The sequence below is a fragment of the Lissotriton helveticus genome, chromosome 2_2 (genome assembly GCF_964261635.1).
Source record: "Lissotriton helveticus chromosome 2_2, aLisHel1.1, whole genome shotgun sequence".
NCBI lineage: Eukaryota > Metazoa > Chordata > Amphibia > Caudata > Salamandridae > Lissotriton > Lissotriton helveticus.
The window spans coordinates 342489840-342514960 of record NC_136060.1 but is presented as its reverse complement, the minus strand read 5'-3'; the positions used below and the strand labels follow the sequence as shown (position 1 = coordinate 342514960).

Sequence of the window (25121 nt, the reverse complement as noted above, 5' to 3'; positions counted from 1 at the left end):
GTTTCTGACACTTTTTGGCTTGGTGGAGACACATCATGGCCATATAATTAGTAACTGCCCTAGATAGTATAGGCTTTTGTTAATTTGGGAACCAGAATAGAGCATTGATTTCAAACATATTGAGTGTTTGCTACTCTTTCTGTCTTAACTGTTATTTTTTTGTTTCATATGTCTGGACACCAAGGATATACACGAGATCTGTAGTCCAGAGCCGTGTGTGAGAAAGTTTAGCAGCCACTGACGTTCCCATCGAAGTCTTATGAATACCACACTTTCTAAAATGAGTGGTCAAAGGGTTTGGGCCTCATTAGGATGGCGATGAGACCGCCACCGACAGCCCGTCGGTAATGGTCCCACCGCCATCCATAGAAGCAGTTGGATTATGATCCGGCGGTCAGAGGCATCAGCGGTAGGGATAGACCAATGCTTTTCCGACTGGCTCAAGGAGCCCGTCGTGACAGCGGTCGCAATGTAATCCCTACAATAGGGGCGGTGCCTGCTTAGGCATGGCCGTAGGGATTACGATGTCCGTTTCCCTCGGCCTGTACGTGGTGGTCTGACTGCCATGTACAGGCAGACGGAAAGGGACTTTGAGGACCCCTAGCACAGCATCCGTTCCCCATTGACCTCCGCTATCTGGCTTGAGGGGCACATGATGTGCCCTCCCAAACTTCCATGGACCCTGTGCCAAGCACCTCATCGTGCCTGGCACACGCTCCATGGATGTTTAAAAGATGTCTATTTCTATTGTGGCTTGTGCTGCGGCTCTTATCCGGGCTGCTGCACAGCTATAATAGAAAACAGCATGTTTCCGACCACCTGTATGGCGGTCTGATCATAATTTGTCGGGTGGAACCGCCAACTACATGTCGGCCGGGATCTATCCAGCAATGATGGCAATCGCCATCCTAATATGGTCCTTAACTTGAAAAGCAAGGGTTGGTGCACAGGGCTTAAGAAAAATACGAATAGGTTTATAGTGTTTCCCTGTACAAATGCCAAGCTGTGTCAAGAATTTCACGACAATATTTTGGGCCAGAGAATTCCTTGCACCATGGCACAATTAACGAAGAAGCTGTTCTCACCTGCACCACTGACCTTGTGGAAAATGTTATCTACACAGGATAATGGAAGTCACCTTCCTGAGGAACCTCGAGGCCCAGTGAGGTAGCGTCTGCTATTGATGCCATGTATGTCGGGTGTGCAAATTTCGAAAAACCTGGAAAACAGAGTGCTGTTGGATGAAAAGCCCAGGAGGAAAGAGTATCCAGAAGTATATGTCTTCATGGAGCTTAGTCTATCTGCCCAAAGACCTCTTCATAGCTAGCTAAAAGCAGAGTGAGTACACCGTTGCAGACAGTGGACTGAGTGGAACTTTATCATCTGGCGACCCAGTCTGAAACATGTTCAATCCAAAAACTGCAGCAAAGTCTGCAGCCCGGGACTCCAGATCCATAGAACATGGCTCAACCGGAGCTCTGGACCAATCAAATAGTGGAATTTCAGGTTCTGGCAGCAAACAGTTCCACTCCAAGCTTCTCCACCTTTACCAAACATGTCACCATTTCCTGCCACAGACTTGAATCAAGGCTGTGGAGTCTTCTCGGTCGTGGCCTGAAACTATCACCCACTGAGAGATTTATGGTCTGTAAAACCCACAAGAGCATCTGTCAATCTTGCAATCAGAGCATCCGCCAGAGGGTCTTTTATAAGGCTCAAAAGTTTTCACCAAGTTCTTTGTGACAACCCATCCGACTTCATGGAGACCTCATACATACAGTTTTCAGCAGAACACTGCCGGAACTGTAATACGAAATCAAGCAGTCACAAGTATACCTAATGTTGGAAGCAGTCATTCAGAAAAGACCCACAGTAATTCTGAGACACTTTTCTAACTTTGACTCCATTTCCATAGATTTACCTTTTTACCATGTCTATGTTATTGGCTGGTCCTATTTATTTATTTAGATGTTTTATAAAGTTATATCGATAACACTTAAAATGTATTTTTATCCTGTTTTCCTTTTCCTGATTTTGGGGGTATTTAACCACAAAAAAATCGACCGTTTCTACTTGTTTGTAGTGAAGGCCTTCATCATTTCCATTATTTGTAACCTTTCAAAAAAGTTGCCCTTTGAGATGGGTACCTTTCGCCACTGATTTTCACCTTAGAGCTAGAAAGATCAACGTTTATTGACAGTTCTGGTTTATGTTCCAGTCCACATGATTTCCCATTGCAAACCAGGAACGCGCTGAAAATGTGTCTTTTCAGGGAGGACTTTTGTTATTACTCCAGCTTTCAAATTCCTTGGCCTTTTGTCCCCGTTGATATCTCTGTCACTATGCAAACCCGTGTTTACATGTGATATCTCTTTCCTAATGGGAGCCATTTACAGGTTACCACTGGCATGGATTGTGGTTTAGAATGCATGCCATCTGGTAAATTGCCTTGTACATTTTTGTTTCTGTATGAATAACAAAGTAAGTGTTCCATGAGCTGTTTAGACTCAATGGCCACAGGCGCAGAACATGTGAAAAATGTTGAGTTATAAGGACCCTGATGACTTTAACTTAGTAGACCTAGCCTTTCAATTTAAATCATAATCAGGGAATACAGTATCCCTCGTCTTTTATGCTTATGTCTAAAATTTTGAATAATCAAAGCTGTCATTCTAACGTGAGACACTGTAAAGACATCACCAACTAATGCTAGGTAGGTAGGTACAATAACAGAGATAACGAGGAATCCGTGGAAATGGAAAAAACATTTAGCGCACACATTCTCAATACATTTTGCATTTGCAGTCAATCAATCAGGGAATTGTGAATCATGCTACTCACCCGGAAGGGTCTGAAGGCGCTGGGGGGGAGGGGAGGACGACAGGTCCGGCCAATCGAAGAGCCAGGTCTTGAGGGCCTTCCTGAAGATGTGCAGAGCGGCGGCGCTCCTGATGTCGATCGGGAGCCCGTTTCAGGTCTTGGCCGCGATGTAGGAGAAGGCTCTTCCACCCGTTCTTGCTCTGCGGATGCGAGGGGCTTTGGCAAGGTAGGCAGATCGGAGGTTTCTCTTGTGTACGTGGAAGGAGATTCTTTCGTTGAGATATTGGGGTCGGTGTTGTGGAGGCATTTGTAGGTGTGGGTGAGTATTATGAAAGTTACTCTCTTTTCGATGGGGAGCTAGTGGAGGTCTCGCAGGTGTTGGGTGATGTGCTGGTGTCGAGGGATGCCGATGGTGAGTCTGGCTGCTGTGTTCTTTAAGGTCTGGAGCTTGCGGAGCAGAGAATTGTTGATCCCAAGTTAGAGGGCTTTTCCGTAGTCCAGTCTGCTGTTTATGAGTGCATGGGTGATGGTCTTGATTCAGGGGCGATCCATTTGAAAGTCTTGCGAAGGATGCGGAGGGTGTTGAACAGGTGGAGGTGACATCGTTGATCTGTCGGGTCATGGAGAGAGAGAAGTCGAGTATGACGCCGAGGTTCTGGGCGTGGTCCATGGGGGCGAGGGGGCTGCCGAGAGTGGTGGGCCACCAAGTGTTGTCCCATGCGAAGGGTCCCAGGATGTGGACTTCTGACTTCTCCGAGTTGAGCTCCAGGCAGCTGCTGCATATCCAGGATGCAACGTCCTTCATTCCTTCCTGGAAGCTGAGTCTGGTGGTGATGGGGTCCTTGCTGAGGAAGAGAATGAGCTGGCTTTCATTGGCGTAGGATACTATGCTGAGTCCATGTTGTCTGACGATGGTGGCGAGGGGGGCCATGTAGATGTTGAAGAGCGTAGGGCAGAGCGATGATCCTTGGGGTACTCCGCAGTTGATCTCAGTAGGTTTGGAGAGGAAGACTGGAAGTATGATTCTTTGGGTTCTGCTGGTGAGGAAGGAGCAGAGCCAGTCGAGGGCAGTTCCCCGTAAGCCGGCGTCATGGAGTCTGGTGGTGAGTGTGTGGTGGGAGATGGTGTGAATGCTGCAGAAAGGTCGAGTAGGATCAGGGCAGCAGTGTGGACTTGGTCGAGGAGGGTACGGATGTCGTCTGTAGCGGTGAGTAGAGCAGTCTCAGTGCTGTGGTTGCTGAGGAATACAGATTAGTAGGGGTTGAGGATGGAGTTCTCTTCGATGATTTTAGTTAGTTGGACGTTGGCGGTCTTCTCTGTGACTTTGGCCGCAAAGGGGAGGAGGGAGATGGGTCGGTAGTTCTTGAGGTCTGTTGGCTCTGCTGAGGGCTTCTTGAGTAGGGGATTGACTTCTGCTCATTTCCAGTCATCAGGGAATGTGCTGGTTTCCAAGGTGATTCAGAAAAGGGGGTGGTGATGAACAGAGTGCCTGAATTAAGCAGACCACTCTTACCCAGTCCAAAGATCAGGGCTTGATCCATCACCGTTTTTTAGCTCACTGCACCATCCCAGCTCAGAACTTGGCTATATGCAAATGAGTCTGTTCCTGTCCCAGTGCATGATGGGAACAGGGCAAACCAAACTACCGGAATCGGTTTCCAAGGTGGCATTGATGGTGCGTCGTAGTTCCGGTGGGACAGCGGTGGCAACTCTGTGGAAGATGTGTGGAGTGCAGGGGTCCGTGGGGGCTCCTGAGTGAATGCCTTTCATGGTCAATGCTGTGTCTTCGGTGGTGACTGGGGTCTAGGAGGAGATGATGGGCTGGCAAGGGTTCGCTGGAGGAGGGAGAGGCTTCAGAGGTAGGTGTCGTAGACGGACTTGATTTTCAGATGGAAGTAGGAGCCGAGTTTGTTGCAGAGGTCCTGGGAGGGAGTGATGTCCATGGTTTCGCTGGGTGGTTTGGTTAATTCCTGGATGAGGCTGAAGAGTTCCTTTGAGTTGCTGGAGTTGGTGAGGATCTTGTTCTGGATTAAGGTGCTTTTGGTGAATATTATGAGATAGTGTATTCTGCCATGGCGTTCCTGTAGGTGGTGCGGTCTTCCGAGGATTTGCTGTTTCCTCAGAGCTTCTTGAGACGTCTGCAGTGCGTCTGGTTTCTTGGAGGTCGGCCATGAACCAGGTGGCCTTCCTGGAGCGCTGTCTGTAGGGTTGCGGAGGGGTGCTAGCTCGTCTGAGTAGTTGGTGATCTATCTGTGAAGCTCTTTGGCTGCGTGGTTGGCATTAGTTGAGTTGGAGGGGGCATTGCGGTTGATGGTGGAGTTGAGGCGCTTCTCTGTGACCATGCTTCAATTTCTTTGCTGCCAGCGGGGTGCAGGTTTGGGGGCTTTGGTTTAATCGACCTTGGAGTGTATGCCATGGTTGTCCATTCAGGGGGGCTGCGTGGTGTGGCTGTAGTGGTTGCCACTACCTCCTTCGAAGATGGGGTCGAGGGTGTGTCCTGCCTTGTGGGTGGGGGTGATGAGGAGTTGTTTCAGTCCAAGATTGGTGAGGTTGTCCAGGATGGTGGCGGATTTGGGGTCGTTAAGGTTGTCAAGGTGGAAGTTGAGGTCTCTGATGAGTATGAAGTCCAGGGAGGCGATGGTGTGGAGCTCAATGAGGTTGGCAATTGTAGTGGCGAACGCCGTTCGAGGTCCGGGAGGTCTGTAGACGAGGGTGCCGCCTAGGGTCATTCTGGGGCTGGTCTGGATCTGGAAATGGAGGTGTTCTGTGGTGGACGGGCTGTCACTCGTGCTGGACCTGGTGAAGCGGAGGGAGCTCTTGTGTGTTGCTGGTGAGTCCTCCTCTTGGGCGGTTGGGGCGGGCCTTCCTCTGGATCTTGTATCCATCAGGGATGGTGGTGGCGATGTCGGGGCGGAGTTAAAGTTGGTCTAAGTTTCTGTGAAGAAGGCGACTTCTAGCGCGAGGGTGTCGAGGAGGTCCCAGATCTCTGCAGTGTGTCTATGCAGGTAGCACACGTTGAGGAGGATGCACCTCAGGGATTTGGGGGTACTGGCGTCCAGCGTGTGGGCGGAAACCGCGGAGTTGCGGAGGGTGGCGAAGGTTTGACGGCAGTGTTGGCAGGACAACTGGCCGTGGGTGCAGTTTGGTGAAGAGAGCTGGCAGTTGTTGTTTCTTCTGGGTTGAGTGCGAGGAAGTCAGCTGAGTCATTGCTGTGGATGGTCGCAGCCAGGGTCATTGGTGCTGCTAGCGGTCGGGTCGCAGATGGGCGCAGACGGGCTTGCATTTGGCGCGCCTTCTGCGGGCCAGCGGCGGGCCCGCTGTGCGTGGCTGCCATTAAATAGGGAAGGGTGAGGGAAGCGCAGCTGGGAGGTAGAAGCTGGAAACGGCAGGGGGGAGGGGCCACGGGGGCAGCAGCAGCGGAAAAAGGGCAGCGAAAATTGATGACAGAGACAAAAGGGCGCAGGTACAATATGATAAAAATTAACCAGAATACAGAAAAGACAGATACAGGCACAATAAAAAGACAGACAACTCGAACACCTACCAGGAGAGGTGTAAGGGGAGTGGCAGGTGGCACAACAGCGGAGCTGCTGGGGGAGAGAGCAGGTCTCTGACGAGGAGATCAATGGAAGCAATATCTATGTATATGGTATTTCTATTAACAAAACCAAGCTAAAAGGCAGTGGAGTGCTATATAAGGTCAAAGACAAGATTAAACCTAATGAGTGATAGTTGAGTGGTGAGCAAGAACTATGGTGGGAATACTAGAGGGATACAAGGAAACATTGAAACACAGAATGTGAAATGGGCAAATCAACGATGCAAGAAAAAGGGGAGTGGAAGGTCTGACCTGTAGCCTGAAAATGTTTAATTTGCTGACTTTTTTATAGCAAAGATGTCTAAAATATTTCACCTATTTTGCTGGAAGAAAAATCTGCTAAATAATGTGGTTTTGTAAAAGCAAGGTAAGTTAAAAAACTTCCAGGGGAGGTTATTATTTTTTAATTTTGCTTTAAAGAAATTCTTAAACTTTTCCTTGCTTTATTTCCAAAACGAGTAGAAATAATACCTAAGGCATTTTCACTCATTTAGCATCCAAGACAATGTTATTTTTCCCCCAGCAAATTGATGTGACAATATGCTAAGGAATTTTCACTTACTTTCCTGAGAAACCATCTGGTAAAAACTTAAGCAAGTTATGCAGGAGTTTGATCTACATTGGAAACAACGTTATAATAACAAGATTTAAAACAAATCAAGTAAAAATAAGTTTAATATTGTATGTGAGGAAAAAACATCTTATGAAAGTGTTTTGTTTCCTCCACTGACTCACTTTCTACACAATTTCTTCAGGAGTTTAAGAAATGGCTTTGTAATTTCAAAATTGTAGGTTTAATTTTAGTGAGTGCATAAGAACCAATTCCGTATAAGGAAGTGACGGAGCCACATGACCCCACTGTGCAGATGGAAGTAACTGGGGTATGGGCACCTGAGACTCAGAGTGACAGAGGCAGGCTTAGAGTGGAGGCTGCGGCCCAGGGCACAGAGAGCCAAGATGCAGCCCACGGGCTGAAGCTGCCCAGTGAGGAGCCTTGCCATAGCAGCAGATGTGGCGAGGAAGTGTAGCTGGCCCTGACGGGGATGTGGAGGCTGATGACCAATCCTCCGCAAGAGGAAAATAGTGAGATGCTGGAGCCCATTGGGGAGTCGGATACCGAATGAGTGCCTGGGTTGCCCTCTGGAAGACTTGGTCTGATTTGTGTCAGTCTGCCCTCACGTGAGACACACCTGAGAAAGCACCTAGCTGGATATGGAACCACAGCAGCCAGACTGACTGGTGGAGGTACCTTGGCTGGGAGAGTGAGGCCCGTGCAGCAACCTGTTGGATAAGACACAGGACAGGGACCACAGAGAGTTGAAGGAGGTCCCTCCTGCTGCCCTAAGCGCTAGACGGAATGAGAATCACTCCGTGCTGGTGCTGAAATAGCTAGCCAACCCTAACGGCACCCCAATGGGCCGGAGTCCCTGAGGCACATATGCGATGAGCACGACTAGGGGCCACTTTGCATGGGACTGTGGGCGATAGCAGGGGAGCTCTGGCGAGGGTTTAAGGAATTGGTTGTTGGACACCGATTACTTTAGTGCCCCCAGCACCTGTGGAAATAATGCACCACGGGCCCATGGCCCCTGATGCCAGACTCGCATTAGTGACCCTGGAGAGTACATATGGGCACACAAGGACTGTGCGTGACACAGAGATGTAGATGCACAAATGACTAGAGGCCCCAGCGGGGACAAAGACATCCACTGTCCAAGAAAATGATGCAGCCCCAGCTGACAAGCATGACCAGATCCTCTCTGCCATTAACTCCTCCCGGGAGGTCCTGGAACACAAGAACGATCAGGTCTCCTTGGATCTTTGCCTCCTGACAGATGGAGTGAAAAGCTCTGAAGACACCCAAAAGGAACTGATCCCAACTGTGTTCGCGTTGCACATGCAGGTGACTGTGATGGCCAAAGATGAAGAAACCTTGCACCGCAGAGCAGAAGACGCGGAGTGGCGGAGCTACAGCAACAACATCTGTGTGGTAGGCTTACCGGAACGAGTGGAGGGAAGAGACATGGTTGCCTATTTGGAGCTGGCTGTCCCAGGATGTGGCCCCACAGGGACTCTCACTCTTCTTTGCCTGGTGCATAGGGCTCTGACACGGCCCCCTCTCAGGGGCAGCCACTTGGCCGGAAGTGGGAAGACTCCTCCACTACAGAGACAGAGAACTTATACTACAGAAGGCCTGTGAGGTTTGACACTTCTGTGTTGAGGACACCTCTGTTGTGGTCTTCCTGATTACACGGTTTTAGTCCAGCAGCAACAGACCTCGTTCATGGCAGATAAGAGGGAACTGTGGGAGGCCAGCCTCAAGTACATGCTGTTGTTCCCTGCCCTCTTCAAGGTAGTAATGGATGGCCATATCTTGTTTTAAAATGACCCAACCAGAGCTTGGGACTGACTGTAGCAGCACAAAGCGGGAAATGATGCTGGAGATTGGAGCAGGCCGTCACATCCATAATGGCACAGGAAGAGGGAAGCGTTAGAAACAGCAAACCCCTTTGCAAACCCTGGAACACTCCTCCTGCAAAAATTGTGCGACACACTGCGCTTTTGATGGGAAGGACATGGAAGAGCTCCGGTGCCTGCAGGGAGCCAGACCACTGGTTACACCTAGGATGGACAACAACCTGTGAGAAGCGATAGAAAATGGAGATATTGGACTGAATGTTGAGTGGCTACCCCTCACTGCTCATCAGCTACTATAACCCCTAGACCAACCCCTTCTGCCGGAATAGCACAGGAAGGTTGTTTATGTTAGTTACTTACTTGAGACTATTGGATGGGTGGCCATTGCCACTCTAACCTGGGGAATGGGAGTTGAGATTAGTTCATGTTGCTATGTTTTTATCAGACCAGCCCAATTGTCACATTGCTATAGGCTTCTTAGGGGAGACACACATTTAGCTGGAGGAGGGAGGGTGATGGGGGACACTAGCTCCAACTCACTGGTAGGATTGGCCATGGAACCACCACATGCAGAAACATGCAGGCGATGAGGGGAGAGATCGGGTACACATTCCTCACTTGGAATGTGCGAGAGATGGGTTCGCCAAGTAAAAGGCACAAGATACCAGCATTTTGTAAATGCAGGGGCATAGATGTGGTTCTCCTGCAGGAAACGTACCTGCTGGACAGGTAGGTGCCTAAGTTGCAGAGACGAGGAGGAACATGGTCTTTGCTGCTGGATATTCCTTCTTTGCCTGGGGGAGCCCTGACATGATTGTGACCAGTGATACCATTTGAGCCACTGGGAGTCAACATAGATACACAGAGCAGATATGTGCTGGTACATAGGAGACTTGACGGCCTACAACTAAACATAGGGAGTATCTATGCCTCAAACACAGGGCAAACCCAGTTCTTTGAAACCCTGGCCCCAGTGCGGACCCTCAATGTACACAGCCCGATTATATTGGGAGGAGACTATAATTGCATGCTGGACATGGAGCTGGACAGGTCTACACCATCGCTGGTAGACTCACTTAGTTTGCAGATAGCCCAGGATCTCTGGTACTGGCTGCACCACTGGGGCTTAGTGACAGCTGGCGGCAATGAAACCCACATAAGAGAAAGCACTGCTAAAACCCAGCAGTGCATGAGTTGCATGTCTGCCTAGACAGACTGGTGTGCTCCTTTGGGAATAGGTGAATGTGCTGTGCACACAGAATATTTGAGCCACAGGATTTCAGATCACAACCCACTATTCATGGGTGCTTCTTGTGGTAGACAGGTGCCTCCCATACAGATGCAGTAACTCAGGGTTTCAACTTCAGGATCCCATGTTCCAGGCCCCTATTGCTGACTTGATAAATTACAACATTATTGGCACATGGCCACCCACAGTAATATAGAATAGGATACCCTCAAGGCTCTAATGTGGGGGCTCTGTATCTGACAGTGGTAGGTGTATGATAACTCTGGGCATAGTTTGCGTAGTAGCACTACACGTAGCTGCACATAGTATACTTTGAACTACACGTAGTACACAAACTGCGTAGCGTAGCTGATGGCACTGTGCACTTGTCTGCGCTGTGCAATAATTGCAAATGGCAACTTGCACAGTGCCAGTTATGATAAAATAAGTATCTCTGTATTTATATGCTAAAGAGCATATAGTAGTTTCACAAAAGTGAAACTGATAAATTAGCTACCAGTGAGAGAGGTGATGATTTTGGGATCCTCCCTAACCTAGGGAGAGAACCAAGCAGATGCCTTAAAAACAAAAAGCACATCTTGTTGAATGATTTGGTGGTGGTCCCATCCTCTTAGCACCACTCCAAGCACAGTTATTGGCAAAAAAACAATCCCAACCAAAGGCCCTGCAAAGCATTATGGGTCGAGATTATCAGTGGGCAGTGAATATTATAGTATCCAATATCAAAATAATTCTACAAAGATCTGCAGTTAAACTAGTCGTTACTAGATGTCCCTCACGAGTACTGCGCCCACGGTTTATGATGATCCTTAGACAGGGACCTAGTTAACTTAGAGTAGGAAATCTGATGGCTAGAAAAGGCACAGGTGATGGACTTGACAATACACCACCACCTCCTTGATGAGTGAGAGTCATGTGACTACCTTAGAAAACTGTGGGGCATATTTTCAAGCACGGCGTTAAAATTATTGCTGGTTTAACGGCGGAAAACTGCAGCTAAAGCGGCGATAATGGGCTTGATAATATGCCCTGGAGAATTCCAATAGAAGCCCATGTTCACACCAGAACATGAGCTTCTATGGGAATTCACAAGGGCATATTATCAAGCCCATTATCGCCGTTTTAGCGGCAGTTTTCTGTGGTTGATAATATGCCCCTGTGTGCGCTAGATAGGCAAGAGTACCTGAATACAGCACACTCAGAGGCTGGTAGGTTACTCTGCTAGATGATCCAACGGCAAGAGAGGGCAAGCCTCATCACGACCATAACTGGGCCGGTAGATGTCCATATCCTCTATCCTCTCTCACTTAAACCCCCAACCCACCCTTTATGCCCCAAAAGTAAGCACAGTGCCAGGTCCTAGGATGGGTCTGTGTTTAAAGCATTCAGAATGCTAAATATAGCCGGGCCCCCTTCCACCTCAGGGACATTCTGCCACTGCCTGAGAAGTTCTCTTGAGCTTTTATCACGTTTTGTTCCATGCATTCGCTTTTTGATTTTATAATATGCTCGAAAGACATTTTAAAAAATTGTATTGATAATCTGTGCTATTTTAGGGGATTGGATTCATGCCTAAATTTTGGGTCTTTTTAGAACACTAACTGTTGTTGGAGTATGTTATACTCCAGGAAACTGTCTTTTCCCTTCACCGTGAGGTCGCGGGCAGCCATTTGCGGGTTGCCACACGTTCCAGCCAGTCAGCGCACTAGTTTTTGCACGCCACCCTCCCATTACCGCAAATAATGGGCCGGGATCGGATGCGCAGCGGGCACACCGATGGCGTGTCGAAGGCAAGCCCATCTGCGTCCGACGTATAACCTGAATCTTTGCCTTCTACCTGCCTTTGCTGCAGTGCTGCAATTATCATTGACCAATATCAAGGTTATAGTTTGCCTACCGCCCCTATAGTGTCTTATAAGGCCCAGGCCAAGACCTCTACTAATCTGGACAAAAATAATGGAAATGATCATGTATTTTACAATGTAAACTGTCAATCACTTACCAAACATAAGTCTGAAATTTTTGATCTTTTGGTCAAGGAGCACCATGACGCCATTTTCCTCATGGAGACTTGGTTACAGGAGTGTTCAGGACCTGACATTGTGTTTGCCCTACCTCCCAATTACTTAATAGTTAGGAGAGATAGGATTATAAAAATGGGTGGTGGTACTGCAATTATTTATAAAGATTGCTATACTTGTAAATTTGAAGTTCTTCCTTTTAGTGGCTGCGAATCTGCATTAATTAAACTCACTACTAGTCCTCAGGTTACTTTCTCTGGCATCTTCCTTTATCGCCCCCCCGGGATCGGCTGGGGCATGGGCGGACTCCTTTCCTGACCAAGTTGCCCCGTATCTTTTGGATACTGCCAATTTTACAATTTTGGAGGATTTTAACATGCATTTCGATGACCCAGGAGGTTCCAAAAGCGCCATACTTACTTCAGATCTGGCAGCTATGAATATTCTGTTATGTAACTCGGATCCTACTCGTGTAGCAGGCCACTTACTTGACCCCATTTCTCTAACCTGCCTAACATTAACTGTTCTCCTGCTCTTTCTGTCCTCTGGTCAGAACATTTTTTGTTGCATTTTTGTGTTAGCAAAGCTTCTCTAAGCTCGGCTTCTACTACACTTAGTAATAAGGGAAACTTCAGAAATAGGGCCAAACTAAACATGGATACTTTTAATAAAATTTTAAGCAAGAATGCCCCTATTAATAGTCCAATTTCGGTAGCCAATGTGAATGAGATACATAATTGGCTACTCAACTCGGTTGATGTTTGCCTACCTTTCTCCGGCCTCCAGCCACCTGATTCTCTGAGAGTCTAAAAGAAGAAAAAAGTAAATGTAAAGCCTCTGAGAGACACTGGAGTAAGAACTATGCCCCTGAGACTAAATTAGCAAAAAGAAATTATCATGCACTCTGCAAAGCAGCGCGAGCTGAGTCTGTTACATCCACCATTAATAAAGCTCAGAACAACGCCAAAGCTTTATTCAAACTTGTAAAAGAATTATCGGGTGCAAAGTGCCTGCCTAAATCTCCTGATCTCACTGCATTATAATGTGATTAGCTCGCCAAGTTCTTTCTCAATAAAGTAGAACATATCTATGCCACACTGAAGCAAGTCCAGTCAGTGGATAGTCAACAGCACATGACGACTCCCGAACAGAGTATCATTAGTATTACTCCCCAGGTCACTATGCCTGTTGGACTTTGGCCCTTAGGGCAGGTTCACCCCTAGACTTTTTGCTTGAAATGGTGATTTTGGGATTCTGCGCACTTTCACTGTGTCCCAGTGGAAAGTGCGTGCGCACTCTGAGTGCATGTGCTGAGCTAGGCCTGCCCGCCCATAGGAATGCATGGGGAATGTATGTGTCCCTGGTAGTTCCTGATGCGTGGGGTGTACAGGCTTGAGTCTGGTATGTGTAAACTCGTGAGAGTGAATGCTGCGAGATGGTGTATGCAGCATGTATGTGTCTAGTAGCGAAGCGCCATTTCTAGACATGGCTGTACGTGTGCTGTGAGGGTGCTGGCGTGTGATTGGCTGGAGCTGGCTGGCATGCCAGGCTCCAGGAAGTCTGGATGGGTCTGCCCGGTGGTGAGTGGGAGATCTGCATGAGTAATGTGTGGGAGGAGTGTACCTGTGTCCTGGATGGGCTGGGTTTTCCCCACACAATGCTGGCTCCGCCCCCCTGTGGTGTGTCTAATGACCCAAGCCCTGCCAGTGAATAGAGAGGGTGGTTGAGGTAAACAGAGTACTCAAGAACCAGCTGCGACTGGTTCCGCCCCCACTCTGCACCCTCAGACAAAGGAATGCACTGTATAAAAATGGGGCTGTGTCCCCACTGAAGTTGTTCTCTTCCAGGATCCTGAGGGGGCTGTTGCTGCTGCTGCTGGGCCAGAGGACCGCCACTTAGGGTGTCTCCCTGCCTGGAGACCCAGTGTGCTGGCTCTGGGCCCAGCCTTGCCCCCCCTACAAGGAACTTTCCCTGTGATCCTGCCCTGCTGAGGGCACCTGGAAGCGCTGGGATTATTGCTAGCGCTAGGAGCGCTGAGGATTTCCCTCCGAGCGCCTGGGAGCGCTTCCCTTGATTTGCGGGGCTAGATTTGCCCCCTAGCGCTGAGAGCGCGCCCTATTGCCTGCCAGCGCCTCGGGGCGCTTTATTGTTTCAGCCGGTGCCCACCCGGCATTGCCCCGGTGATTTGCTGCTATTTCTAAACTCGAGGGAGCCCTCGGTTTATTGAGCCCCCGCCTAGAAGTGCCGGAGACGGGCCGCCGCGCTGCCCGCGACGACCCGGAAGTGCTCCTGCCGGCCGGCCAATCCGAGCGCGGCCCGGCAGAAGTCCCGCCCCCACAGCCGCGACCCGGAAGTCAGGCAGGCCGGGGGCAGGACAGAGAAGCAACCGGAAGCGGACGGGAGGCCACCCCGCGCTCCGGTGAGGACGGAAGCCGGCGTCTTTTCTTGTCTCCCCTCCCAGGCTCCCTAAGCGAGGGAGAGCCCAGGAGAGGGAGGGAGAAGTGTGGAGGGAGCCCCCGAGGAGCGGGAGCTCCCGTGCAGAGCCGCCCGAAGCAGAGGAGCTGCAGCCGCCAGAGACCGGTGAGTGCCCGCCCCTCCCCTTCGGCGCGCGTCACTTGTGCTGAGAGGCCCGGGGGGCCTCAAGTGATCCCCGAGTCCCCAGGAGGGGGACTCCAACGAAGCCTAGTGAGAGGCTCAAGGCTCCCCCAGTGTTCCCGGGTCATTCGTGAGGGACCCCAACAGCCCAGTGAGGCTGCACCCTTCTGAGTTAAGAGTCCAGAGAGGCTCTAGGGGGGCAGTTTGATTTACTTGGAGCCCAGAGAGGCTCAGGGGGCAGGATTGTGCTCGAGTCCCCAGGAGGGGGGACTCCAACAAAGCTTGCCACAGTTGTTTAGAGCCAGAGAGGCTCTACCTTGTCGGGGCACATTGTCGGTGCCCGCGCCCCCCCCCCGGTGTTCAGAGCCTGCGAGGCTCAAGGGGGCAATTATTTCACGAGCCCTGAGAGGCTCAAGGCGCCCCAGTGTTAAGGAGCCCAGAGAGGCTCAGGGGCAGTCCATGTGTTTAGAGCCCAGTGAGGCTCTTTGGGTGCCATGCGTGTTTAGAGCCCAGAGGAGGCTCCAGGGGGCATTTCCTTTCGCCCCACCAGTGTCTTGAGAGCCCAGCGAGGCTCCCACATTGGCCCCATTGTTGTTCTTGAGCCCTGGCAGGCTCAAACATTGTTGCGCCAGTTGCCCAGCACTTTGTGGGCAACTGCTACGTTTAGGCCCCCCCTGACATTGGACACAGGGCGTCCTAGCCCCAACAAGGCCAGAGGGCCTAGGGACAGTCACAGGTGGTGACTTACGTGAGTTTGGCGCAATTGTACTTTCTATGCACCTCTGAATGTATTGTTTATGCGTCATGTGCCTTTACACCTCTGAATGAATGTTATGCATTGCATCATGTGTTTTCCTCTTACACCCCTACAGGTATTGTAATACATAGGTGGTTGTTTTCTCCCTAGTACAGGTGGTGCTAGTGAGATCCTGGTTACCAGTAATTACTGGTTGTGCGCTCTATTGTTATATTGTGTGCTATTTTGTGCTAAAGTCATTTTACTTTCTGAAAGTGCTACTTCTGATTCCTGACAGTGGTCCAGGTGGCCCTGTCTTGTAAATAATCCCTTGTAAATTCTGCCCGTGCCTCTGGCACATTGTAAAGTGTGTGTTTTATCTAATGTGTTTTGGTGTAATACAAAGGCTATTTTTATATACCCTTGTGTGGAGTTTCCTTTGTGGTGGGCCTTTGGTTGTTGTTGCTGGGGTGCGTGCGCAAATACTTAACCTACATCGCCTCCAAGTTTAGCCTTGCTGCTCGCGCCACGTTACCTAGAGGGTGAGTAGGGGTTATCTTGGCGTGTAACTCCCTTGCCCTGACTTGGGAGTGGTGGTCTCTGACTGACTTTGGCGAAGCCCTGGCCAGCCGGGGATCCCATTTCCAACAATGCCCTTGATAGCCACTAACAATCTACTCACTTGGGCACCCCTGGACATTAACTCCTTTAGGCTAATTTTGAATAGCTTGAAGTCTGGCTCCCCTAAGGACCCTGTCCCTCTTTCTGTGCTCCAGAAACTTGAAACGTCATCTTTGACGCTAATTATGCAGCTGCTTTATGCGTCCTAAATGGAAGCCAAGGTACCATCTATGTGGAAACATGCTATGGTTCTCCCTCATTTAAAAAAAGTTAATGCCGATCCATTGCAACTATCCAATTTCCGGCCTATCTCTCCGCTCCCGGATTTTTCGAAAATACTGGAAAAACATGTCAATACTCAACTGTCATCTTTTTTTGAATTACATGAATTTCTACATAGTTCACAGTAGGGCTTTCGACCAGGTTTCTCTACGGAGACTACCTTACTAGGCGTTACGGAAATGATACGTAACCGTGTGGACAATGGCGATACTGTGGCACTCATACGCCTTGATGTGAATGCAGCGTTTGACACGGTCTCTCATGCACTGCTCTTGCAAGCGTTGCAATCTCTAGGAGTGTCCGGTGTAGCACTCAACTGGTTAAAAGACTTTTTGGTGGATCGTACCTTGCAAGTTTTTTCTCCTACATCCAGCTCAAAAACGTACTTTTCACCCTATGGTGTTCCCTAGGGCTCTATTTTTAGCCCGTTGCTATTTAATATCTACGTTAGGCCTTTAGCACTTATTGGGAAAATTTGGCGCTTTCCCTTTTCACCTATGCCGATGGCACCCGGATTGTCTTCTTTCTCTCTGCTGATAGAACGTCTAATCCATCCCCTTTCCAAGTGGGGTTGAGGAACATCACGGGATGGATGCAAGCTAATATGCTTAAACTTAATGGAGGGAAGACTGAGGTGCTGCTACTGGGCAGGGAAAAGAACTTATGGGGGTCCCTACATTGGCCATCTGAGATGGGTGCTCTACCTCTAACCAGTCTGCAGGTCCGGAATCTGGGGGTCATAATTGATGAGCATCTTTCAGTGAGGCAGCAAGCGGTGAAAATGTCGTCCACTTGCTTTACCATCCTCAAATGGCTTAGAAAAATCCTTCAGATGATACCATTATTATTATTATTAAGCGTTCTTATATAGCGCTCGATTACCCGTAGGCATCTCGGCGCTTGCCTTGGGAACCCGTCCTGGTTTTTCCCTGTGAGATACCCGTACTGGGCATCCCCAAGGTGAAAGCCAGGCATCCCGCAGCGGGGGGGCCGTAGTGGAGATTAAGCAAGCTAATGCCCAGAGCTGCAGAGTGTGAACATGTGACTTGAGTAGGCACCGAAACGAAAATTATCAAGTCCGTGGATATTTGGGCTCAAGACCCTGCCGCGTCGGGAATTGAACCCTGATCCCGGGTCTGACCTCTGCTTCAGGGTCTGCCGCCTCTAACCAGTGAGCCACACTTCTCCACATTAACTACACAATGCACTGTGGTCCATGCTCTTATTACATCTAGGCTGGATTATGGCAACGTACTTTATCTTGGAGCCAATAAGGATGTAGTATGCAAGCTGCAACTGGTCCAAAATGTGGCGACCAGGCAGCTTTGCAAGATCCCCATAAGTGCTTCGGTCTCAGGCGATCTCCGTGATTTGCATTGGCTCTGGGTTGAGAACCGTATAAAGTTCAAAGCCTTGAGCTATATGTTCAGAATCAACCGAAGCAAAGCACCACAATATTTGAAAGCTTTAATTCAGCGATATCTCCCCTCACGTACGCTACGCTCCGCCTCACAGGATAATTTTATTTCTTATCTTTGCCCGCGATTGTGGAACTCCCTTCCGAGGGCACTCCGGACTGAAGTCAGTTACGTGAACTACCGCAAGGGTCTAAAAACCTGGCTATTTAACTTATAGAGCCTTTTCTTATCTTTCTTTATCTTATCAGGCGGCGCCGGGAAACCCTTGGGTAGCTATGCGCCTACTAAGAATAATTTAACAATAACAATAACTGCTCCAGCTGCAACACTGGTAGCCACTCCCCTGTGTTTGCAGCAGGTCATCTTTTTTTAATATATCCTAAGAACGAGACACAAGTAAGACCTCAGTTAAATGTGTTATTTAAAACTGAAAATCGGAAGCATACAAGAGGACATCATGCTTCCAGTTTTGGGCTTTTCTATTACAAATCGTTGCTTCCTGGGTTGATAGTTCAATTGTTTTATTTTGCGTTTAAGCACACAGAATGCATTCATTTGTACAGTTAAATCCAGGAACTGGAATTACATAATATGCAGGGCTCATTTGTCTCAGTTTAATTCCGTAATCTGATGGTTGCATAAAAAGGTCAAGTTATTCATAAATATGTTTTTGTAATACAGGGAAATAGAAGTCAATTATTAAGGGTTGTTTTTTCTTGTTATTCTTTGCAGAGCAAAAATGAGCCTTGCAATCAGGGAGAGTATAATGTTTACAGCACTTTCCAGAGCCACGAACCGGAATTTGATTATCTAAAGAGTTTGGAAATAGAAGAAAAGATAAACAAGATTAAATGGTTACCTCAGCAAAATGCAGCCCACTCCCTTCTGTCAACAAATGGTAAGATTAGAAAGCTATTAAAACAATTTTGTTTTACATCAGACTTCTGTTTTTTGGAAATGGTCCTCAACTATTCATTTGGTCCAGTGTGGTATGAGGTAATCCTTGGTGAATAATTTCATTTTCATTAAAAAAAAAGATTCTTTTGTGATAATTATATTGTTTTTTTGCAATGGTTCTTGTGCTATTCTCTGTAGACAAACATGATGGTATCTGTGTTATATTTCATTAAATTAGGTACACGTCACATAACTTCTGCTTAATATGGTTGAGGATTAAAACAAATGAAACAAATAAAAATACCATGATGCAGATTTAGGATTTGTGGGTTTGAGTATAGCTAGACATTGTTTTTTTATAGCCAAGCCATCACAAATTACCTTACCCATAATTAGGCCAATTGTTTCCCTCTTTTAAAAAAGGAGAATGATTAAATGTACTGACTCTATTGATTAGGCAAGTACCCATAACAGATTGTACAAGAGATTGAACATTTGAAGCATTATGTCAAACCTTTCAGACCAACAATGTTGTTGGTGGACAACATGACGTCATGTGCTAACTTAACAAACAATAGATGGGAGTAAATGATCCTCCCACTCAGCTTCTGTCGTGGAAATGTAAAATAAACAAGTTATGGCGATGCCGCAGGTCTGGCTGTAATGGGCTGTTGCGCACTACAATTTCACAGGAGCCCTCTCACTGTGCACTCACATTGGCAGTGTCTTTTACCCATGGTGTATTGGGAGTAGGAGCAATTAACAAGAAAGAATGTCTGCCTGTGCTGTTGGATGAAGCATGGGCGCGTGAGAAGAACAAAGCATGTGAGAGGCCATGTACAGCTGAAGCCAAGAGCTGAGATACTCAGGACAAGTGCCACCATGTATCTTGTGCGCCATGCAAACGGTCTTAAACCTGAGGAAAAAGTCCAACTGGGATATAAGAGGAATGTTCTGAGGTGAATTAAGTACTAGACATGGCAGACACATTTTGTGCAATCTGAAGGCAACAGATATGTTATTTAGAAGCCTCTCAATATTGCACTCTTATATTCCTCGTGATCAGATGATAGTTGTCTGGGTCACCACCATTCTCTTTTCACCTCGTAGGAAAGGAAGCATTCTCCTTAAGCTCTTCAAAAGGTAGTAACATGTACCAGCAATCATGTTTACATGCAGACAGAAGGTAAGAGCAAGGCTGATGGTAACACCAATATTTGTATTCATAGTAGCAGGAACCAAGTGTTTATCAAGAGCTGCTGACGGAGATCCAGGTCAAAGGATAATTTCCTAGAACCAGCACCATCTTTAATAAGGAAAAGGCAAAAGGTTCTTGATCCTCAAACTGAAGGGAGATATTCCTATAGTTTAATAGGGAAGTCAGAGTTACAGAGGATTGGACCTTGCGTATATGTTTGCCCAGTACTGTTGTGTTGAGTTGGAAAGTGCTTTGCAAGAAATGTTTCAAGGCACGAAAGAACATTATCCCTGAAAGTGCAGCCACCAGGGTAGCATTAGTGAGACTTAATAGTTAGAATGATCATGTGGTCCTCACTTTTCTGTCAGTAGCTGTAGTCAGCTCTGCACAGCTTCAATGTAACTTTTAAATTAAGATTGGAAAAATATTATGAGCCAGAATACACAACTAGTATTGGCCTTGTGACCATATGGGGAGTTGTAGCTATCCATAAAGGACGGGACTCGCCTTTTTTGCTATTATGCATTTCTTGGAGGGTGGGAACTACTGGAGGCCAGTTTTTTGAAGGCCCAGGATCACTCCTAGCACCTCTGTCCCTTTCTCCAGCTCTTCGGGGTTAATTACAGCAGGTACAGTAGGGCCTCTCTATCTTTCTGTGAGATTGAGAGCGATCAGTGAGGGGGAAGAGAGAAGAGAGATCAATAGAATTGATTTACTGGAGGAGAGAGCGATAGAAAGAAGCAAGCTTTTGAGCATTTTTGCAGCAGTGTACAACCTTTACAACGCAACTTTTACAACGTAGTGCCTTTACAACGCGGTATTTACAACGCAAACCATTACAACGCATTGCGCTGGGGGCGCTCTAGGATAGGGAATAGATTTAATTTACTATCCAACACCTTCCCTACTATCCACGGGGACTGGAGTTGGAATAGTAAATTAAACTATTCACTATCCAGCACCCCAAAGCGCTATGCGTTGTAAAGGCATGCCTTGTAAATACCGCGTTGTAAAGGCATGCGTGGTAAAAGCATGCGTTGTAATGTCATACATCCTTTTGCAGCCCTGCTTTTGATTCCCAGTCTGGACATGTCTCCACGTCATCTCATATTGGCATTAGATACACAATGCTTTATGGCAATGGAGAGAACTGTTGATAAGTACCAGTCTTAAATTGGGATTTGCTAAAACAATTCCAAAAAGAGAGTTTTGACGATACATATGTTTTTTCGGGCATTGCAGTACATGGATCACTGTCTGGATAAATATTCTGTTATAATGTAAGCTCTAGCAGTTTGCCACTTTTTGCTACAGATGATTCCTACAGAGTTAGGTTGTTTGTTGGCCTTGGTTCCAGTGAAGACAGTGGTCAGTCATGGAGCCTCCTCAGTGGGAGGGTTTCCCTGTTAAACTGAAACCTTTGAAGTTAGCTGAAAAGAGAACACAAAAGACAGAATAGCTGGCTAAAAAGCTTGATTTATGTCCTCTTTTAATCATGTAGAAGATGTGAGAGAGCTTTATGCCACACTGTACCAAGAGGTGGGAGGCTGTCCAGTTAGGTAAATCCGTGATTGGATAGTTAGAAGGCTTGAAATCTCCACTAACAGATAATGGGTTCCCAGCTAGGAAATGCTATTCTGTGTGGCACCAGAGTGAACATATTCCATTGAGCATGAATATATCTCTTTACAACGCAAGCAAAAACATTGCATGCCATTACAACGCGGTCATTACAACGCAAACCAGAAAATCGCAAGTCGTTACAATGACTTGCTGTAGGGGGCGCGCTGGCCTTAGGAATAGTATTATTTGCTATTCCTACTCCTGTTTGTGCAACAGCAGGGAATGTGTTGGATTGTAAATCCAACACCAGCATGCCCCCTACTGCAAACCGTTGAAACGACTTACGATGTAATGGTACGCATGGGAACAAAGCGGTCGTTGTAACGACTGTGTTGTCAAGGTACTGCGTTGTGGAGACAGCATTGTAAACGCTGTTTTCCATTGAGCACTCTTCTTTTAAATCCGCAGAGATCGTCTCTTCATGAGACCAAGTGCATAGAAACCCAAGAAAGCAGAGTGTAGTAGCTGTAGTGCCCAAAACCTCTAAGTCATTCGTTCTTAACCTTTTGTTTTTTGTGGACCCCCACTGCCTCACTATTTTAAGTCGGAGACCCCTGACTGATGAATTTCTGTTTTTCGAAGCAAAATACCCACAACTACATTTACGTTTGTATGTACAGAAACAAGCATACATCAAAGAAATGTAAAAATGATGACATATTTCCTTTAATGCACCCACAAAAATATGTACAAACCTCAAAACTTTAATGAAAAAGCTTTAAAAATGTTTTTTATTATTTCTAAAAGGCCAAGCCACATGCATATTACCTTTTTTTTGTTGCTCCGAATCAGGGCCGGACTGGGAACCAAAACCGTCCCTGGCAAAGTGTTCTGCTCCCCCCCCCATCTCCCCGCCACCCCCCACCCCAGGGTGTTGTGGGTGCCGCCGAGCTCTTTGCCAGGGCCGGTATGCTGCAAAAACGGCCCCTGTAACAAAAACGGCCCCCCACCCGTGCGGCGCAGTGGGGGATTGCCCGGTGCCCGCTACGGCCAATCCGGCCCTGCTCCGAATGCATCCTCTTTCTGCGCATACCAGTGCTTCAATTAAGGCCACCGATCACGCATACTACTGTAATTTTCGAAACAGTTGCGGACCCCTTTAGTAAGCTTGAGGACCCGAAGCGTCCGCGGATTACAGGTGAAGAACTACTGCTGTGAATAGTGAAGGAAGTCACTTCCGCAGCACAACAGGTTTATTTGAGCCAGTTTTATCCAGCATAAGGGCTCCTTGAAGCCTCGAAGCATGTTATAAACTGTTCTGCCCAGAACACAGTGGAAACCACACGTTGACAATATGCCTGCTGGCACATGTTGTGTGAGGACTGTGCCATTTGGTAGCATCATAAAATAAGCATTGGCAAAGCCAACTTGTCTGGTGTTGGCTGCCAGGCTTTTGGCTTTGTCAGTGCTTGTTAACTTTTATCTGGGTTTTTGATAACTTTTTTGTTGGAGGAGCTGACGGGCCCTGCCCAGTTTTAAAAAGGAAAACATTGTTGAAAAGCAAAAATATTTTGTGTGTCAAAACTAAGCCTGGGCGGCCAGCTACGCTCCGTGCACGGAGTGCACGGAGTGCCGCCTCCTACGCATTTTGCGTAGCCGGCGTAGCCAGGCGGCACTACGCGCGCTCCGCAGACGGTGCATAGCCGGCCGCCACCCGCCTCCCTCCCGCCCTCCCTAAATACATAAATAAATGTATAAAAAGCTTTTTAAAACACTTACCTTGTCTGCCGCGTCCCCGGGGCTCCCTCTCGCCGTCCCGCGATGCGCGCCGCCATTTCGGATCCTAATGCGCATGCGCGGGCGGCCGCGCATGCGCATTTCTCATGAGGAATGCGCATGCGCGGCCGCCCGCGCATGCGCATTAGGATCCGATTCGGTGGCGGCGCGAACGGCGGGACGGCGAGAGGGAGCCCCGGGGACGCGGCAGACAAGGTAAGTGTTTTTAAAAGCTTTTTATACATTTATTTATGTATTTAGGGAGGGCGGGAGGGAGGCGGGCGGCGCGGAGTGGGGCTACGCGGAGTGCGCGGGTGGGCGTAGTTGTGCGCCCACTTCGCGTAGCTCCGCGGAGCCCCACTCCGCACACTACGCCCAGGGTTAGTCAAAACACCTACATTGTCAAAGTATGCCCTGGTAGAGAAAATATCCACTGTGTGTGGATCTGTTATTTATGAATGAGCAGAATGATGTCACTCACAATGAAGTCCAATGAGTTAAGTGGCCTGACCAATTGCCCCATGCTGTTGTGAGTGGAAGAAAAATGTGAATGACACAACAACAGACCTGAGTGAAAAGGGCTGACTGAAAGCCCCTATACGTTTCTCTCACTCTCTCTCCTGATATATGTGTATACATATGTATGTATAATCATATATTCACCCCAGAAAAATAAAGGTTACAACACTATAGCTAGGCATGGTTAGACCTTAGCTCATTTTTTAAAAGCCCATGAAATTCACTGAATAGAAACAAAGGTTAAATTCACGTTATGCCTATGACCTCACATATTACATCACTCATGACTTGTTAAATTACATAATTGGTGACATCCCTGATGACAGCTCAATTAACATCACTGCTCACATCATCGAGCCTACTGCTCCTCAAATTTCTTTATAAACCACTGGTTCATTTGAAAAAGACAAAGTAGATAGTAAAGGGCCCACAAACATATAGAGCATAGACTGACTATATGTACATGTACGAAACATAAACAATGCAGTATTGGAGTGTGATTCCGTATAGTGAAAGTTATATGATGCACACTTAAGCTACCAGTGAATTTTTAGGAGCAAGCAATACTTCAATTAAACAAGGTAGACACTAGAGTGAGTTGCACATGTACGTTTGAAATAGGTTGTAGTTTAAATTAAAGACCTATTGCCATAGCCTGTGTGAAAAACTAAAGCTTCTCCTAACAAGACTACGTTCACCTAAGGATTTCTGTACACATACTGATGTTGAAGAATGTTCATGTATTGCTATTGATGATTTCTATATAAACTGGATGTTTATAAAGGTACTTATTTCCATAAGATCTGCAAAGGCATTATATATTGTTGTATAAAATATAATGAATGGGTGACTCACAGAGAGTTCAAGTCGCAGTATGAGTGTACGTGTTGTTAAAATAGTGTATGTCATTCTGCTCAACCCGCTCCAGCTGCTCTCGGCATGTGGCTACGCACAGCAGGGAGTTAGCAGCCAACCCCTTGTTGAGCACAGCTTTCAGTTATGCACAGCAGGGTCTGGCCAGGCCTTGCGCCCAACCCTCCCACCGGTGGCCAATGCCTGCTGTTCATGGCCTCTGACCAGGTTGTACAGCCAGCATCTCGCTGCAAGCAGCGAACTCCCCTTCCAACTATGAGATCAGCAAGCATTCATAATTTTAAAGATTCAGAGGAAGATACTTTTCTGGTGCAAACGCCTTATTCCACAACCTACAGCTGCCCCTAGTCCTACCCCCAGAGGGACAAACAATGTTATACATCAGCGTGCAATCCGGGGGCTCACAGCAAATGAACCCATGACTTTCCACCTCCCATATCCAACAAGTCTATTCACGTGCATGGGAGAGTAACCAGTTTTACGTCAGGATGGAGCAAAATAATAATCGATGAATTATTTACATTATAAATCCAAGCA

General features: G+C 47.6%; 1 protein-coding gene across 2 annotated transcripts in view; it reads left to right on the top strand.

Moving 5' to 3' along the window:
• The window catches only part of PPP2R2C (protein phosphatase 2 regulatory subunit Bgamma), a 597242-nt gene that overhangs the window by 215832 nt on the left and 356289 nt on the right, over window positions 1-25121 (top strand). For both annotated transcript variants that reach the window (XM_078678502.1, XM_078678501.1), the window contains one exon: window positions 18491-18656. In XM_078678502.1, the coding sequence (XP_078534628.1) occupies window positions 18491-18656 (166 nt within the window). The remainder of the gene's footprint in view (window positions 1-18490; window positions 18657-25121) is intronic.